Source organism: Rana temporaria, chromosome 2 (assembly GCF_905171775.1).
Source record: "Rana temporaria chromosome 2, aRanTem1.1, whole genome shotgun sequence".
Taxonomy (NCBI): domain Eukaryota; kingdom Metazoa; phylum Chordata; class Amphibia; order Anura; family Ranidae; genus Rana; species Rana temporaria.
In genome coordinates this window covers 33,990,750-34,010,352 of record NC_053490.1, presented here as the reverse complement: position 1 = coordinate 34,010,352, position 19,603 = coordinate 33,990,750, and the positions used below count along the sequence as shown (strand labels likewise).

The window sequence follows — 19,603 nt, the reverse complement described above, 5'->3', positions numbered from 1 at the left end:
TAAGTCATCCTTGCTAAAGAAACATTTGTAGTTTAAACTTCCATAGCTGGTAATTGGCATGGTTCTGAATTGCAATAGCAAACTTCTCAACTGAACCACTTGCCATGTTTCAGTGGCTTGTATACAGTATTCAATGACTTGCTGTACTCACTGAGTATTTTTCCCAGTGCCTCTGGGTGCTGCTGGGTGCCTAGGACCCATAACCTATTGTGCAGAGTATTGCAATTAAAGGGGTTGTAAAGGTGCAATTTTTTTTCCCTAAATAGCTTCCTTTACCTTAGTGCAGTCCTCCTTCACTTACCTCATCCTTCGATTTTGCTTTTAAATGTCCTTATTTCTTCTGAGAAATCCTCACTTCCTGTTCTTCTGTCTGTAACTCACCACCGTAATGCAAGGCTTTCTTCCTGGTGTGGAGAAAGCCTCTTGAGGGGGCGAGCAGGAGTGTCAGGACGCCCACTAACACACAGCTCCTTTCTCTATCTGCAAAGTAGAGAGTGTCCTGACCTGCCTGCTCACCTCCGGAGGCCATCGGACGTAAGGCGGCAATTTTAAACGCCACGTCTGCAACTTTACACACAACGCTGTTCTACCATTTTAAGCGCTTCTTGTGCCACCTGTTTTTTACTACAATAAATACTTTTGGATTCCTAAACCTACTACACCATTGGAGGCAATCTTTTTTCTCCCCACCCCATTGCTGTTCCTATTGGACCACCGCAATTGGGAATATCTTGGAGGTATGCAGCAGTCGGAACAGACCTGAATTAAGTGACCCCAGGAGAAAGGTGACCGAAGACCCGGAGGACATCACTGGATACGCGCCCAGAGCATCTTCATGGTATACAGCAGCTGGCACAACGTATAGTGACTGACCCCAGGAGAAAGGTGATCGGAGACCCGGAGGGATATCTCTATATGCGCACATATAGCACCTTCATGGTAAGGGCACTACAACACCAATGAGGATTTTCATACTGCTGCCTTTTACACAGAAATCTTAATATGGGAACATCTCATCATCTCCATTTATAGACTCTTTTACCAGTATCATTGTTGTACTTTACACATCCACATATTCACATTTTATACTTTTGTATATATATATATATTTTTTATATATTTATTTCTCCATGTGTGTCTATCACAGTGATTTTTAGATTCACAGGGGACTGGACATCCCCAAAGTGCTTCACATTTTAAATATATATTTTCTCATAAATATATATTTTTTCGGTACGCACTGCACACTCTGAGTTTGGTCACTCATTTTTTTTGTGGTTCATTCATTCACGTATACACTTTGGTTGTAATTTGTCACATACCTGGAGCGCTTATCACTTATTTACCTTGTTAACAACTAAAAAAAGACCGAAAATTTTGAAAAAAATTACGTTTTTATTTTTTTCTGTAATTTTTTTGTAAATAAGTAAGTTTTCTCTTTCAATTACGGGCACTGATATGGTGGCACTGATGGGCACAGATGAGATGGCACTGATGGACATCGACGAGGTAGTACTGACGGGCACAGATGAGGTGGCACTGATTGGCGGCGCTGGTATGCAGCACTGATGGGCACACATAGGCGGCACTCATGGGCACACATAGGCGGCACTGATGGGCACTCATGGGCGGCACTCATGGGCACTCATGGGCGGCACTGATGGGCACTCATGGGCGGCACTGGGCACTCATAGGCGGCACAGATGGGCACTCATGGGCGGCACAGATGGGCACTGTGGGGTGGCACTTATGGGCACTGTGGGTGGCACTGATGGGCACTGTGGGGTGGCACTGATGGACACTGTGGGGTGGCACTGATGGACACTGTGGGGCGGCACTGATTTACTTGTTGCCAGTCAGTGCCCATTTGTGGGCACTGATTGGCATCTTTTTTTTTTTTTTTGCATCTTTTTTTTTTTTTTCAGACTTTTTATTTTATTTTTTGGCTTTTTTTTTATTTTTTTGACTTTTTATTTTTTTATTTTTTTGCCCTTTCCTGGTGGGCATCCCTGGTGGTCCATGTGGCGATCCGAGGGGGGGCTGTCAGGAGAGCTGCCGATCGGCTCTCCTCTACTCGCGTCTGTCAGACGCGAGTGAGGAAGAGCCATCAACGGCTGATCACGTGGTAAAGAGTCTCCGTGAGAGACTCTTTACCGAGATCGGTGTTGCGGGGTGTCAGACTGACACCCCGCAACAACGATCGCCGCGATGCGCGCCCCCGGGGGCGCGCAGCGGCTAAGAATCCTGAGGACGTCATATGACGTCCAGTCAGGATTCTACAACCACTTTGCCGACGTCAATCTGTCATTGGCGGGCGGCAAGTGGTTAAGCATATAAGCTTAGTTTTGTGTTGAAAATAACTATGAAATCTAAAACTCCGGTGGGTGTAACAAGATGTCCGCTTGCCACCTTCTCACTCGACAAATCGTCACTTCTGGAGCAATCTGTGATGGGGAACCGAATGTGACAAGACAACAGCACTCATCCCTCTCCTCCAAGGCAGCCAGCATACGGACTGTGGATAATGTTACATTTCATTTGGAATACAAGGTCCCAGAGTCTGGAGGAAGAGTGGGGAGGCATAGAATCCAAGTTGCATGAGGTCCAGTGTGAAGTTTCCAGTCAGTGATGATTTGGGGAGCCATGTCATATTCTGGTGTTGGTCCACCGTGTTTTATCAAGGCCAAAGTTAGTGCTATGAGGAGGGCTCCGGCCGAAACATGTTAGCACTTTAGATGTCTCACTGAAGCCATCGAGTTGCTGGCATTTCTTGCTTTATTTCAAAGTCAGTGCAGCCCTTTACCAGGAAATTCTAGAGCACTTCATGCTTCCCTCTGCTGACCAGCTTTATGGAGATGCCAATTTAATTTTCCAGTAGGACTTGACTCCTGTCCACTAGTGCCTTGTTACATTATCAAGGTATCGCTGTGCTTGATTGGCCAGCAAACTTGTCTGACCTAAACCCCATACAGAATCTATGGGGAATTGTCAAGAGGAAGATGAGAGACACCAGACCCAGCAATGCAGATGAGCTGAAGGCTGCTATCAAAGCAACCTGGGCTTCCATAACACCTCAACAGCGCCACAGGCTAATCGCCTCCGTGCCACGCCACATCATGCAAAAGGAGCCCCGACCAGGTATTGGATGCATACTATACTGTGCATGGACATACTTTTCAGAAAGACAAAATTTCTGTATTAAAAATACTTTTTTTTTTAATTAGTCTTATGTAATATTCTGATTTTACGAGATACTGAATTTGAGGTTTTCACTAGCTGTAAGCCATAATTATCAAAATAAAAAGAAAGAAATGCTTGAAACATATCACTCTGTGTGTAACACACCTATATAAAATATCTGAGTCTCACTTTTTGAATTAAATTATTGAAATAAATAAACTTTTTGATGATATTTTAAATTTTTGTAAGTGAGTGACATAGTGCATACCCCATTATACATAGCTCCCAACTGTCCCTGATTTGGAGCAATGTCCCTCTGTCCCTCTTTCCTCCTCATTTGTCCCTCATTTTGGTCTGATCTATATAGATGTATATAAAATGCACTTTTTATCTATCAAAAAGTGTTTCCCAGCACTAAATCTTTCATCCAATTTCTAAATTGCTGCATTTGTAAACTTCAAAAGCCAATATAAAGGAATTGTAGTGGTAAAAAAAATAAAACTTGTGGGTTTAACCACTTACGGACTGCCCGCCGCAGGAATACGTTGGCTGTTTGAAGAGGAATACCGTTGTTATGGTAGTAGCTCGCCGCAAGATCACTTGCCCCTCCCACCGCTCTCCGGTGCCCTCCGCCACTCACCGGAGCCACCGGCAGCGGCGGAGGCGATCGTGTCTGCTCCCTTGCTGTATATGGAGACAATGAGGGGGAAGATGGCCCCCACCCGGCTCCATATCACTGCAGGGCATAAGCAACGTCAAAACATCACATCCGCCTATAGTTCTTAAAAAGGATTTTTTTTTTAGAATGATATAATTTTTTTATTTTTTATTGCATTTAATATGTGTTCAGCAGAGTTTGCACTGGCTTCTCATGTGCATGGGGCCCAATAGGAATAAAAGTGACCCATTTTTTTTTTTTTAATACTTCTTTCCGGCAAGGTCCGGCGTCTGCCGGGCCTTTAGCCGAGAATCCTCTTTGCGCATGCGCGGCTGCAGTCAGCGGCTCATTGCGAGGGGAATATCTCTTAAACCCAGTGGCGGCTGGTGCTCAAAATTTTGGGGGGGGGGGGGGGCGCAAATGAAAAAAAAGAAAAAAATGTGGTAGCCTCACTGTGCCTATCAAACGCAGCCACTGTGCCATCAATTGTCACCACTGTGCCATGCCATTAAACGCAGTCGCTGTGCCATCAATTGTCACCACTGTGCCATGCCATTAAACGCAGCCGCTGTGCCATCAATTGTCACCACTGTGCCATCCCATCAAACGCAGTCACTGTGCCAAACCGTTAAGGTTTAGGAGATATTTGTTTTACCTACAGGTAGGCCTTATTATAGGCTTACTTGTAGGTAAAAGTTAACAAAATGACTATACAACGTTGCGCTTTAACTAATCTTTTTTTTGTTTAATTCTCCTTTAAGTGGGTGTGATGGGGTGTACTATGCTACATACTTTTGCTGATAGGTGTCCATCTAAAAAAAACATGAGAGGTATGCATTATACAGACAAACCCCCTCATGTAATCACCTCATCTATACATGACATGGAGAACAGATTGCTGGGATTGCAGTGATCAATATAAATCTTTATTATTATTATTATTATTATTATTATTAATATTATTACTACTGTTATTGGAGCACTGTCGTTGTATACACATAATATCACACACTGCACCCATAGAGCCCGACTGAGCAAAACCATAATAAGCTCTCTGACCCTCCAAGCACTACATCTCCCATCACCCCCTGCGGCTGGAGCCACACTACTTCCGGCGGCCCGTCGCCTTATTTAGAAACTTCCGCCGGAAGTACTCCCTTTCGTTCCAGCAGCGCGGCGCAAGATGGCGGTGCAGATCTCGAAGAAGAGGAAGGTGAGGGCGGACGGGGCCGGTGTCGGCGGGGAATACAGGTCTGGGGGTATGGACAGGGCTGTGTACGATGCAGGGGATGAAGTTGCGGGGGGTGAGGAGGGAAGACGGTGGAGGATGGCGACGGATACAGGTCGGCCTGGGCTGGCCGGCTGTCATGGCGGCTGGGAGGACTGAGCACCGTGCGGGTACTGTGTGTATTCTGTGCCTGGAGTGTGTGGAGAGAGAGTCTGACTCTGTGTATGGAGAGCTCTGCTTCTATTGGTGCCTGGGTCAGGGCTGCTTCCATCTGTGTCATGATCAGTATATGGTGTGCAGGATTTGTACACAGCTCTTCAATCATAGAGACACCATAGATGTGTGTGTTATGTACATGTATGTGTTCTCATGTTGCCCTGAGGAGGTCTGTGCTCTGTATTGGGGATATAATGTGTGCTCCTGGTTACAGATCTTTTCTTGGTTTGCAAGTTACATGTGTCTAATGCCTCTGTATCTTGTATAGAGGTCCTGAGTATATACAGTGTGTGTGTGTGTGTGTGTGTGTGTGTGTGTATATATTTTGCAGTGGGCATATAGGTCACATGCGTGTTATAAGACCCCCTTTCACACTGGGGAGTTGGCTGCGTCAGTGGTAAATCGCCACTATCTTTAGTGGTGCTTTACCGTCTTCGCTGTGCTATTTGGCCGCTAGCGGGGCGCTTTTAACCACCGCTAGCGGCTGAGGGTTAAAAGTGCTGCTTCAGATTGATTTCAATAGGCAGGGGCACATAATTGGGTACTTGTAGTGCTTTTTTCCCCGCAAAAAATAGGTGCAGGAACTCAACCACGACCAGTTCAGATTTCACAAACAGTAGAAGGGTCTTAAAAGGGCATTAAATACCAGAATTGCATTACATGCAGAGTTCAGGGGGGTTACAAAGCTGTCACTTGTAAATACAGAAGCTGGACTTGTGTGTTTACAAGTGATTGTGGTGAACAGGCACCAAAGGGTCTGCGCAAGAGGGGGTGCAACTGAGTTCCCCCTGGAAAAAAGCCTTATGCAGCGCTATATATATATATATATATATATATATATATATATATATATATATATATATATATATATATATATATATATATATATATATATATATATAAATAAATTTGTACATTCACGTCCGAGCTTACACTCTAAGTCAGGGGTGCCCAACCTTTTGTAGAGCGAGGGCCACTTAAGCGACTTAGTAACTGGTCGCGGGCCACAATCGGTGGAGCGGGCGGCAGGTCCATGTCCGCTCTGCATATGCAGATTAGTTTAAAAGCAGCCCAGTGACCACTGCAGAACACATATGCCTATATATACACTGTGGTTTTAGTAATGAACTGACCTTTAAGTCTTCCATCCCAGAGCAGGAGATTGCGGGCCGCATCAGGGGGCTCGGCGGGCCACATCAGAGGGCTCCCCTGCTCTAAGGTCCCTATCTCGCATTCATACATACTAGGGCCAATTCAGACAGAAGCCAAATAAAGAGGAAGTAAACCTCAAAAAAAGACCCTGCAAGACAAAGGCATAATGAGCTAGTATGCGTAGCACACTAGCTCATTATGTAATACTTGCCTCCGATCGAAGCCCCCACAGCTGTCCACGTCTCCCCCCTTGGGCCACCGACTATCACTTCCGTGTATTGCAGCTCCGGCGCTGTGATTGGCCGGAGCCGCGGCGATGTCACTCCTTTGCATGCGCGCAGGAATGGCACAGTACAACTGACGCAGCGGCACGTAGTGTCATTGCTTCACTTGGCTTAAGTGCACATGTCGCATGACGCCGGCACATGCAAATACAGGGATATCTCCTAAACCGTGCAGGTTTAGGAGATATCCTTGTTAGCTACAGGTAAGCCTTAATATAGGCTTACCTGTAACATAAAGTTGTAAACGAGGGTTTACAACCACTTTATTCTACCGGCATGTCTCTGGAGTGCGGGAGGAAACCCACACAGGCACAGGAAGAACATGCAAACTCCAGGCAGGTAGTGGCGTGGTTGGGATTTGAACCAGCGACCCTTTAGGCCTGGTTCACACTTGTGTGATGCCAGACATCGCATGTAATTTGCAGCGCACTGCTGTTCACGTTGCATGCAATGTGTGTGCGATTTCAGCCATAGATAGTATGGCTGATATCGCACCTCATTCTGTCCAAGGACCCTTATTTTGTTCAGACCAGGACCGCATGTGTGTTCACACATATGCGATCTGATTCATGTCCGAACTGTCAGTTCGCAGTGCGACACGTGAGCTGAAATGGGGGTGTCGTTAACATGACACTCCCCAGCAGTTCCCATGTGGCAGTGAGAACTGCCGTGCGAGTCGGTTGCGATGCAGGAACCCGCAGTGGATTCGCATGGTTCTCGTATTGCACCAGTGTGAACCGGACCTAACTGCTATGCCTCAGAAGCTGCTTGCAGGACTTTTTTTTACTGTCTTGCTGGCGCATCGCTCCAATGTGGAAGCCCCTGGCTTTCACACTGGAGTGAATGGCGCGGCGCTATTTTTAGCGTTATAGCGCCTCAGTGTGAAAGGGGTCTTAATAATCTTCCAATGAATTGGGAACATGACATTGGCGTGCTTGTTACACACGGCTGTTCATATTGTAGGGATCTTACAGACCGGGGACACCCGGCTTTTCCCACATCACTCACCTTTTTTTTTTTTGCCAATTTAAAGCAGTGGTCCTTAACCCTGTCCTCAGGGCCCACTAACATGCCAGGTTTTATGTATTGGGGAGATGCAGACTAGAATACTGCAATCACTGGGCAGCAAATGATATCACCTCTGTATTTCAGTTATCCTGCAAACCTGGCCTGTTGGTGGTCTCTGAGGACAGGGTTGATGACCACTGATTTAAAGGATAAGTTGACACTAATCACCCCAATTCTATCCCTTTGAGAACTACAAACCGGTCTGCCAGAGGCAGGGTGAGACTTGTAGTTCTTTCATTCACAGATCTCTTGCAATTTCAAATTTGAAGAACCCTGCATGCTTGGCAAAATGGTACACCCTAAATTTGGATGTGACATATTGCTAAAGGAGGGGGGTTTAGCATTTAAGCCCTGGGTTCAGGTGGTGTCAATGGGGATACAATTCTCTACACGTTTGGGGGGCATTATACGAGGCGGGTGACTTGCCCATTAAGGCCGGAGTGGCAGGTTTTCTTGGAAAGCCACATATCCCTAACCAATCTTTAATGCACCTTTTCCCTTCTCACATCACTCGGGGCCCTCAAATATCTGATACTCCGAAGTTTGAGTGTAAATTTAATGCACACCTTTTGCTGTTCTCCCATGGTGCTTTTTTTGGGGCCCTCAGAAATATCTGATAGTCCTGGGTGTGAGAGGATGTGTTGCCTTATTCCCAGGATGCATTGCTCAGGCCCAAGTTTCCAATTATTAGTACGTTGTAAGGATCAGTACGTAGTGTAGAAATGGATTAGTGCATAGAATTAAAAATGACTTGTGTGTTTACAGTTTGTCGCCGATGGCATCTTCAAAGCTGAACTGAACGAGTTCCTGACCCGAGAGCTGGCTGAAGATGGCTACTCCGGTGTGGAAGTCCGAGTCACCCCAACCAGGACTGAGATCATCATTCTGGCTACCAGGTGAGCAGGATTAACCAAATGTCTGAATCTTCTACTTTGGGTGGAAACTAAAAGTACGAAATGAGAAATCTTCGAGCAGATCAGCTCTTATTACACGAGAGTCATGCAGTGACCCTTCAGCAGTAAAATAAACCTACCTGCTGTCTTCAGACGAGAATGTATGCGGAGTAAAAAAAGAAATCCAGTTCCATGTTAGATTACTGAAGGTGGAGGGCGTACAGAGGTTAAGGCCCCTTTCACACATAGGGTCCACCTGTCAGTTTTTCAGACAGATTTGATTGAAACTGTCAATTCACCCTTATGGGGAAAGTGGGTGTAAATGGACTTTGTGTAAACGGTGTTCAGTTATGGTTGCTTTAGTTACTATTTGCCTGTGTTAGAGGGGGCAGGATGCTGGATGATTTCTGTGATGATTCGATGACGAGTCCGATTTCACTGTTAGCACTGCCAATGGTTTTGGATGGACAGCGTTCTGCTGCCTGCCCTTTACTCGTGGTATGTGTGATTGGTGAAGCATGAAGACCGATTCGAGGCATTTGTCTGAGAAACATCCATTTCCTTTTCAGTAGCTTGGGTCCCTGTACACAGGTTTTTATTCTTCTTTATGAAATGAATTTGTATACTTAATCGTTTTTTTTAATCTTTTTAAAAAAAGGGTTTAACTTGGGTCATTTTTAGAGTTTACAGGTATGTAAAAAGGGAAAATGGTTGCTTCAATATTTTAAGGGTTCGTTCACACACAGGGTGGCGATGGGTATTTTCCACACTGGATACTAAAGCACAAAGAAAACAATTGTTTTCTATGGAACAAATTCTATTTGCTCTGCAGTGAGCTGCATTTTTTGTAGTTCAAAGGTAGGCACCGCATGTCACCACAGCAGCACAACACTTAATGGCAATTGGTGTCGCTTTTAAGCCCTTCGGATAAAATGAAATATTAAAAGAAACTGTGATTCGTTAAAATATCTCACTGCAGTCCACAAATTACAGCTGCCCACATGCTAAATCTGTCATTCAGAGGAACATTTTGTGCGGTACCACCTATTAACCACTTAAGACCCGGACCAAAATGCAGCTAAAGGACATTGCCCCTTTTTGCGATTCGGCACTGCGTCGCTTTAACTGACAATTGCGCGGTCGTGTGACGTGGCTCCCAAACAAAATTGGCGTCCCTTTTTTTTCCCCACAAATAGAGCTTTCTTTTAGTGGTACTTGATCACCTCTGCGGTTTATATTTTTTGCGCTATAAACAAAAATAGAGCGACAATTTTGAAAAAAAAATGCAATAATTTTTACTTTTTGCTATAATAAATATTCCCCAAAATGTATATAAAAAATCTTTTTACTCAGTTTAGGCCGATACGTATTCTACCTATTTTTGGTTAAAAAAAAAACGCAATAAGCGTTTATCGGCTGGTTCGCGAAAAATTTATAACGTTTACAAAATAGGGGTTAGTTTTCTTGCATTTTTATTATTTTTTTTACTAATGGCTGCGATCAGTGAATTTTTTTTATTTTTTTTTCCGTGACTGCGACATTATGGCGGACAATTTTGACACATTTTTGGCACCATTTAAAATGCATTGTTTGTTGTGAAAATGACAGTTGCAGTTTGGGAGGTAACCACAAGGGGGCGCTGATGGGGTTGTGTGTTTACAACTGTAGGGGGGTGTGGCTGTAGGTGTGACATCATCGATTGTGTCCCCCTATAAAAGGGATGACACGATCGTTGACGCCGCCACAGTGAAGCATGGGGAAGCCGTGTTTACACACAGCTTTCTTCGGGTCCGCTGGTCCCGGAGCTTCGGACCGCGGTTGCGCGCCGCGACCCACGGCTGGGTACAGGACGTACCTGTACGTACATGTGCCCAGCCGTGTCATTCTGCTGACGTATATGTGCAGGCGGTGGTCCTTAAGTGGTTAAAGATTACCATAACCCTAACCCAATTAAGTTGCAGCATATAATCAGCCCGGTTTAAACCACTTGCCATGGTAACCAGCGGTTACCGGAAAGCTCCAATTGCATTCTATTGGGAGCTTGTCGGTTGTGACAGCCAATCGTTCGCCTTCTGGCCTTTCCAGCCCTGAAGGGGCAGGAAGGGGTAAATACTCTCTGCTATTCCATGCTGCCATGAAAGCCCCCCCACAAAATCTACAAAGAACCATGATTAAAAATTTGCTCCGTTTGGAAATGCAGTGTATACCTTTAGTGCCTGTTCACCTGCAGCACCCAATAAGCGGTTATGGTTGCTTTAGTTACTATTTTCCTGTTAGAGGGTGCAGGCATCTTGGTTTTCCTAAACTTTACACCATGGTATAATTCTAGCCCATGCTGATTTTTGTAACTGTTACACGAATATATTTACTTGCAGGACCCAGAATGTCCTTGGTGAGAAGGGGCGCCGTATCCGTGAGCTGACAGCCGTAGTCCAGAAGAGGTTCGGTTTCCCTGAGGGCAGTGTGGAGGTGAGTTTGTTGGATGATCTGGCGGTGTTGGTCTCGCTTTGCTGGATGATTTCTGTGATGATTCGATGACGAGTCCAACTTCTCTCCTAGCACTGCCAGTGGTATGGATGGGCAGTGTTTTGCTGCCTGCCCGTTACTCCTGGCATGTGTGATTGGTGAAGCGTGAAGACTGATTCGAGGCATTTGTCTGAGAAACATCCACAATTCCCTTTTTACATTAACTCTGACTCTGGTTTTGTATACAAGAGGTTTTTTTTCTTTATGGAATGAAAATGGATAATCTTTGTATTTAATGGGAAAGGGGTTTGATTTGGGGATTATTTACAGGTATGTATAAAGGGAAAATTCAAGCAACATTTTTAAGGGTTCGGTTCGTTCAGTGTGGTGACTGGTATTTTTCCGCAGTGGATGAACACCAGTCACCACTAGGGCACATAGAAAACAATTTATTTTCTATGGAACAAGATCTGTTCACTCTGCGGTGCAATGAGCTGCAGTAAATTAGACATGCTGCATTGTAGCCCAAATGTAGATGCTGCATGCCGCCACACGTCAGCGCAACGTTTAGTGACGCTTTCAGCAGTTCAAATAGAGAGAATTGGTGTCACATGCTCATCGCACCCCTCCCTGCCAAATCTCCATAACTTGCAGCTGCCCACATGCTAAATCTATTTAATTGTGAACGATCCCTTACTATTTGCTGTTTCTTCAGCTTTGCTTATAATTTTTGCCTTTTCCCCTTAATATGCTAATAAACTTTATATAGCGCCTTTAAAGTGGTTGTAAACCCTTACTACACACTTTATGCTATAGGTAAGCCTATATTAAGAATTGCCTGTAGCTACCCTGGATATCTCCTAAAACTGCACGGTTTAGGAGATATCTCCCTGTGTCTGCATGTGTCGAAGTCATCGGTACATGCGTACTGAAGCAATGGCGTGTCATGCCGTTACTTCAGTTAAATGTGACGTTACGGCGGCTCCGACCAATCACAGCACCGGAGCTGCGATGCCCGGAAATAAGGGAGATAGTCCTCGTAGCCCTGGCCGCCATAACTCATTATGCCTTTGTATTGTTTTGTTTTTTTTTTTGGGTGCGGGTTTACAACCACTTTAAGGTTGGCTTCTCAAAGTGCTTTACAAGGAAAAGACGAAGTAACCTAAAAAGACAATTAAATGAAAGCTTGTCTAAAACGTTATTCGATATCTTTTTTTTAAATGTATTTTAGTTTTTACAATAGAAGATGCAAAAAAGAGAACCACACTGGTACGTAGGGCACCTAATAAATACAAAATCAGAAATCGAATGATTCACAAACATTCAATAAATGGATATCCCATCTAGAGCAAGCAATATCTGAAACCAATCCCATTAGCTGGGGTATGATGTAAAATTGAATCGACGAATTGACAACGTTTTTTGATTTGAATGAGTTTAGAGAAGATGACTCTGATGTTCGTAGGAAGTAAATTCCAGAATTTTGGAGCATAGCAGAAGGCTCAGTCCCCTATTGAGTGTAGGGGGGGGGGGACACACAGCAAACCAGAATTTGAGGGGGGGTGGGGAGGTTGATACAAGTTCAGAGATAATAGGGTGCCAGGCCATGAAGAGCCTTATAGGTGAGCAAGAGGATTTTAGTCCATGCGAAACCTGGCAGGAAGCCAGTGCAAGGACTCCAGGATAGGGGTAATGTGATCACCTAGTCGGTATTCTGGCTGCAGATTTTTGAACATATTAAAGTCTATAATAGATTTCGGTACACCAGCAAGTAGAGCATTGCTATAGCCAAGTCGGGAAAACAAATGTATGAATCAGCTTTTCAGCTGCAGTGGATGATGGCATAGGATGCAGCCCAGCAATGTTTCTCAAGTGGAGAAGATGTTCTCACAACATTTTGGATATGTGGCTCAAAGGTTAAACTAGCATCAAATATCACCCCTAGATTTTTGAGTTTAGACTGAAGCTCAAGTACAGTGCCATCTATAGATGAGCTGCTAGGACTGGTGTAATTGATGGGTGGGGTGTGCCAACAAGCATGACTTCAGTTTTTGTTGGTTTAATTGAAGGAAATTGTTTAAAGATATTATGGAAATTGAGGACAAAATGTTTTACTATTCCTCCTTTCTTCCTTTAGCTGTATGCAGAAAAAGTTGCCACAAGAGGTCTGTGTGCCATCGCTCAGGCTGAATCCCTGCGTTACAAACTCCTGGGAGGACTGGCTGTGAGGAGGTGAGATGAGATCTAATGAACACACGGTGGCTTGAGAATATTGGACTAGTCTGCTGGAATGTTGCCCAGGCTTGTCTTTGAAAATGCCTTCTGTGAAGTGTGATAGTAGCATGAAGGTTGTTGATTTTTACCTATTGAGTATTCTCTAAAGCTGGGGTATCCCTAACCATCAGTACATATATTGGTCAGCAAGTAGTTTAGGCCTCTGCACACTTCACGTTTTTCCAGCTGCTCCTTTGGCTTTTTTTATCTGCCTTTAACCCTTTTTGCTGCCAGGTCTGTGCATCATATGGACCTAACTGGGGGAGGGGGGGGGGTTTCACAATCCCTGCAGCTTAATCTCTGAAACGTACCTCATCAAGAGGGACATCTAGGAGCATTCTAATTGGTCCAACCAATCAGAACCCGTGGGGGAAGACCTGCAAATGAGGGGATTTCTAAGGCCCAACCGGTGAAGTGGCTATAGCAGGGCTCGGAACGGGAGATCGCTGTGCTCCAAGTCAGTGGGAGGGGTGGTTGAGGAAGGGGTCCTGTGTAAGTTCACCTCATAGATTTTTTTCTGTAAAGGTGAACTTAGCATTTTAAGTGGCTGTAAACCTGTAAGACAAAGGCATAATGACCGAGTAGTTCATTTTTAAATGCTCGTCTTGGGTCGAAGCCCCTGCAGTGGTCCCAGTACACGGCTTCGGCTGGCGACGTCGCTCCAGGAGTTCCGGGTATCACGGCCTCGGCCTCTGGAGCTGTGCTGTCACTCCCGCACATGCTGCTGCCCTCCGGTGTTTCTACTGGCGAGCCAGAGAATGAATCGGTTGCCGCAGGAAGTTGAGCATAGAGATTTCTGGTGGTCCCCAGTCATCTCTACGACCCTCGGAGGCCTGGGCACGACGTTGTGAATGTTGCGTACAGGCCGTCAGAGTAAGTGGCTAAAAAGGGCGAGATGTTTTTTTTTTTTTATTTTTTTTTATTTCTGTCTTGCCAGCCTGGAGGAGAGATCTAGGGTCTTATAGACCCAGATCTCTCCACAAAGAGAACCTGTCCCACACTATTCCAGAGGTTAAAGCTGACATTTTATTTGCTTATGTTTTGTTTTCCCACTTTTAATCTCTCCACAGAATTATACAAAGGACATTTGAATATAACATTGTTTTAGACCGTTTGTATGCTTTTCTATGCAATGCAGGCAGGTCCTGGCTGTGTGGAAGGGGTGCTGTATATAGCTTTCTGGAAACAGGAGACCATCCTAGGTTATGCCCCTAAGTGGTGCTTGGCCTTCTTGATTTGAAAACCTAAATCCTGTAAACCAGATGGAAAGTCCAATGACAGTCAGGCCAAGGAAATGGCTAGATGATGCTGATGTCCCCCCAAACAATGTGAAGTGGGCTCTCAATGGCTACAGCTTCTAATGCACATTGAGTGCAGTGAAATTGGAGTAAGTCATTTCAGTACAGAAGAGAATCCAGTACAAACATAGATTGCAAATACTTGGGATATTAGGGAGCCCTTTGTCTTTGCATTGAGGGCCAAAAGTGCTTATAGCCACCAAAGTTTGATTGTCCAGAAGATGCTGGACTTGGCTTTTGTCACAACCATTCTATAAAATTAAAGTTTTTTTGTTTTTTTTACATCCAATAGCAAGATGAATTTCTGGGGATTTCTTGCAATTCCTGTCCTTCGGTGATTCGATGACGAGTCAGATTTGGACATTTCTGGTGGTTTCTCTTATACAAAGCCACGTTCTGTGTCTCTGTATGTGGGGTCTCCGCTGGTTTTGTGTCCATACTCCTGATTGATTTAGAGGCATTTGTCTGAGAAGGACACCAGGAAAATGAAATGAAATCCAGGGACTTGTACAAATGCATGGTTTTTTTTTTTTAATATAATTATTTACCTCCATGTGTCCTGGGTATCAAGGTAAAGATGATGCTTCCTTGGGATCCCTGTGGCAAGATTGACCCCAAGAAGCCCCTGCCTGACCACGTCAGCATTGTGGAGCTCTATGACCCTCGTAAGTCCAGGCGGGACGTTATGACGTCATGTCCTGGCCGACGAAAGTTGGAAAGGTTGAGACCGTTTATTTTCTTATCTTGGCCTTTCCAACCTGGTGGAGCGATCTGAGTTATTTTAGACCCCAGGTCTCTATAAAGAGGACCTGTCATGCACTATTCCTATTACAAAAGATTTTTTCTAAAGAGAAAATATTAAAAATACAAAGAAATTAAAGCCCCAGCGTGCTTGTGCACAGAAGCGAGCAAATGCGCAAGTCACGCCCACATATGTAAACAGTGTTGTTCATATCACACATGTATTGCCGTGTGCATTGGAGCAAGAGCAATAATTCTAGCCAAAGACCTCCTCTAACACTAAACATGTAACCTGTTAAAAATGTAGTCGCATATTAAGATTTTTACGTACTAAAGGGTTTTTGTCTGAAGTTTGGGATTTTTCTTCCTCTGTTAGAGCCTGCTATGGTGTCCTGCGTTTCATCATGGAGAGCGGAGCCAAGGGTTGTGAAGTGGTTGTGTCCGGCAAACTGAGAGGTCAGAGAGCCAAGTCCATGAAGTTCGTGGATGGCCTGATGATCCACAGTGGAGACCCAGTTAACTACTATGTAGACACAGCTGTACGTCACGTCCTCCTCAGACAAGGTGAGAAGCCTCTTATTCCTCCTCCTCCAGATTGGACTAAACTGTGACTCAGAAATGTAATTGATGTAGTGAAGGGGCTTAAAGATGGTGCCACGGTTTTGAGGGGTCAGTTTGTGCAGAGTAAGTCGGAATGAAAGGATCCCTGCGGATCAGTACCTACCTGCATTGGGCAGAATGTGCTTCCTCATCCAGAGAAAGCCGTTCCCTGATTCAGCCCTCCCTTTTCATCCTTTACTGAACTAGATTTGTTGCAAGGAAAGAATAAAATGTTTAATCTTTGGCACTTCCAACCGCAGCCTACAGGCCTTAAGTGGATGGAAATTCCGGTAGGTTGGCATTCCGATCGTGTGGTTGGCTGTCAGTGTTCACATGATCAAAAACTCCAGATTTCTTTCAAGTATGTATTGGGAGCTTTCTACGACAGTTTTGTTACTCAGCACAGTAAAATGTTTACATATAGACTAATATATGCAGCCACACAATGTTAAAGTGGTAGTAAAGTCTCCTGACCTACTCTGGTGCCATGTGCAACAGTGAAGACTTGCGTGTAGGTGTTTTTATGGTATTCCAACCTGTGCCAGGTAGATCTCACCTGATCTTTGTCAGTCTGTCACGTGCTCATTTTGTCCCCAATGGATGGCATGCTCAGTGGTGCCGTCAGCCTCTTCATAACAGGTCCCGTGCCTCATCAGCACTCCATGGCATTGCAATTCCGCGGAGTTCAGGCCCATTACTTGTTCCTGCTGAAGACTGCGCATGTGCGAGATTGTCTCGCACACACAAAAGTATACCACTACGTGGAATAGGTAGACACGACAAACACGGTGCCGTCTTCGGCAGGAACAAGTAATAAAGCACAAAAAAGTAAGAAACATGCTACAGGAATAACTGGCATTGAGGCATGTGGGGAAATGTTATGCTTGGTGGCCTGGCTGTTTGCTGTGGTATACTACTGCTTTAAAACCCACCTGCTAAGAGGCCGCATAAATATAGTCAAAGATTAAAGACAAAGTTTCTTAATTTGCTTATGTTTTGTCTTCCCAGTATCATCCCACCCCTCCCTTCACATATTTGTACTAAAAACATATTTAAATATAACTGTTTTAGACCTAATGTTGTGCTTCCCAATGCAATACGGGCAGATCATGGCTGGGTGGAAGGGGTGTGCTATATACATAGCTTTCTGGAAACTGGCTGTCCCAGGTTATGCTTCCAAGTGGTGCGTGGCCTCGATTTGAAAACTGAAGTCCTGTAAACAAAAAGGGAAGGTCAGTAACAAGCTAAGGAAAGGGCTACATGATGCTGATGTGCCCTAAACAGAAAGCAAGGTGGGCTCTGCATTGCTGCAGCTTCTAATGCAAACTGGTAAAATTGGAGTAAGGTATGTTGTTGGTACAGGAGAGAATTCCGTACTAATGTGCAAGAATGGAATTGACCACAACTTGTTTTATATTGCAAATATTTGGGAGATTGGGGATGCATTCTGACACTGACCCGGCCCCCTCTTTTACTCACCTGAGCATGTTCGTTGCCTCAGGTGGAGATGTGCTGTACCCCTCTGCCGGGGGTTCTTGGCTCTTGATTGGATAGATTGATAGCAGTGCAGCCATTGGCTCCCGCTGCTGTCAATCAAATCCAATGATGCTGGACTGAGTCCAGCATTCTGTGTGGACACAAATGCTCAACTCGGGAGTGTGCCCGCAAGGTAACCCCCGGGTAGAGCGCTTCTCCTAGGGGGGGTTTACCAATGTGAGGAGCTGCGAGTACTGCCGGGGGAACCCAGAAGACTATCGGGGGCCACACTGCAAAACGAACTGCACAGTGGAGGAAAGTATGGTTTTTAAAAAAAAAACAGGTGTACAATCCCTTTTAAGGTCTAAAAGTGCTTCTAGTCACCAAAGTTTAATTGTCCAGAAGATGCTGGAATTTGCTTTTGTCACAACCAGTAAAGGTTTTTGCTTTGTGAAGGTAGAACAAGACAAATGGTGGGGTTTCTTGCAATTCCTGTCCTTCAGTGATGATTCGATGACGAGTCAGATTTGGACGTTTCTGATGGAGGTTTCTCCTATACAAAGCCACGTTCTGTGTCTCTGTATGTGGGGTCTCCACCGGATTTGTGTCCATACTCCTGATTGATTTAGAGGCATTTGTCTGAGAAGGACACCAGGAAAATGTGATGAAAGCCAGGGAATTGTACAAATGCATGTTTCGTTTCTAATAGAATTATTCACCCCTAGGTGTGCTGGGTATCAAGGTGAAGATCATGCTTCCTTGGGATCCCAGTGGCAAGATTGGCCCCAAGAAGCCCCTGCCTGACCACGTCAGCATTGTGGAGCCTAAAGATGAGATCCTGCCAACTACTCCCATCTCTGAGCAGAAAGGAACAAAGCCTGATCCAGCCCAGCCACCCGTCATGCCACCGGCTGTACCCACTGCATAATGGGTAAGTACTGAAGCCAACACAACTTTCCTGGGGTACAAATGAGCCTTCGGTGATGATACGATGACGAGTCTGAATGGGTAAACCTTTTCCCAGTGGGCTGCTGCTTGCATCACGTTCTGTGTTGTGGCTGCTGGTTCACTGAGTCGAGACTGCCCGTTGCTTGATGTCCTTGAGGCATTTGTCTGAGAAGGTGTTTTTTTAATTGTCGCATTTCTTTAAAGTGTTCATCTTTCCAGGAAAATTAAGTGTGCTAACACTGCACCCCACCACCCCCTGAAATCCCCTCCAGGGATGCTGCAATGTCAGTGCCCACATAGGGTCCAGCAGTCCCAGAATTTTAAATCTCGCCATTCTTTGCAATGTTTCTGGGATGGACCGTTTGGCACAGTGAATACTTTATTGATCCATTCTGAGAAGTGTTGCACGGAAGAGTGAGAATTTCAAATCACTGGTGTGGCTGCATGGGTACTTCACAGCTCAGCATCCCTGGAGGTAAGGGGGGGGGGGGGTTAGTCCCCCCCTTTTGGGGAGGGGGGAAATTTAACACTTTAAGCAACTCCTGGAGAGTTGATTACAATGAACAATTGTAATGCCATTAAGTGTGTAATACTTTCATTCCCATACTGCGAGTCTTGATGTGTTTTTTTTTTTTTTTTCTCTGCAGGATGTTGAAGGCCAGGACCTGATGCTTTTGGATACCAGCTCAAACTCTTTAAAATAAAAAAACACCATAAAAATCTTATCTTTATCTTTTTTGTTTAAACTTATTTATTGGTTTTAAAGACAAACACAATACATAACATTCAAAAAGTTTTGAATATATACATGATACATAACGCATGACAATTGTAGAGCATATAGATCATTCAATGTTGCGGTCGCCTATAATTAAGCAATTAAGCATTTAATTCTAAAGTTCTTCTTCCATCTACTCAAACTTTTGAGAGGTAAGAAAAGGGAGGGGGGGGGGGAAGCCTCCATCACCCCACTACCATAATCCAATATTTTTATCCCTTTGAACCGGTAATAAATTAAGATTGAATTAAAGGGTGTACCTAGGCTGGGTTGTAAAATGGCCTCTCTCCTGTTCCACCCCAATTCCGTGCTTCCTCCATTTTTAGTCAAGTGGGGGAAAAAA

The 19,603-nt window shown here is 44.7% G+C and overlaps 1 protein-coding gene and 3 non-coding genes across 4 annotated transcripts; all 4 read left to right on the top strand.

The window, feature by feature from the left end:
• The first annotated feature begins 4,945 nt into the window (after positions 1-4,945).
• Positions 4,946-19,207, top strand: RPS3 (ribosomal protein S3). The gene is made up of 7 exons (XM_040340047.1): positions 4,946-5,051; positions 8,552-8,682; positions 11,055-11,148; positions 13,283-13,377; positions 15,835-16,022; positions 18,260-18,465; positions 19,130-19,207. The coding sequence occupies exons 1-6, from the start codon at positions 5,022-5,024 to the stop codon at positions 18,460-18,462; spliced, it is 741 nt and encodes a 246-aa protein (XP_040195981.1). The 5' UTR covers positions 4,946-5,021; the 3' UTR covers positions 18,463-18,465; positions 19,130-19,207.
• LOC120929746 lies at positions 15,047-15,191 on the top strand. Its single transcript, XR_005747449.1, has one exon. It is a non-coding gene; the product is annotated as a small nucleolar RNA SNORD15 (small nucleolar RNA).
• On the top strand, positions 18,032-18,182 carry LOC120929745. The gene has a single exon (XR_005747448.1). It is a non-coding gene; the product is annotated as a small nucleolar RNA SNORD15 (small nucleolar RNA).
• LOC120929743 lies at positions 18,510-18,656 on the top strand. Its single transcript, XR_005747447.1, has one exon. It is a non-coding gene; the product is annotated as a small nucleolar RNA SNORD15 (small nucleolar RNA).
• Positions 19,208-19,603: the final 396 nt, after the last annotated feature.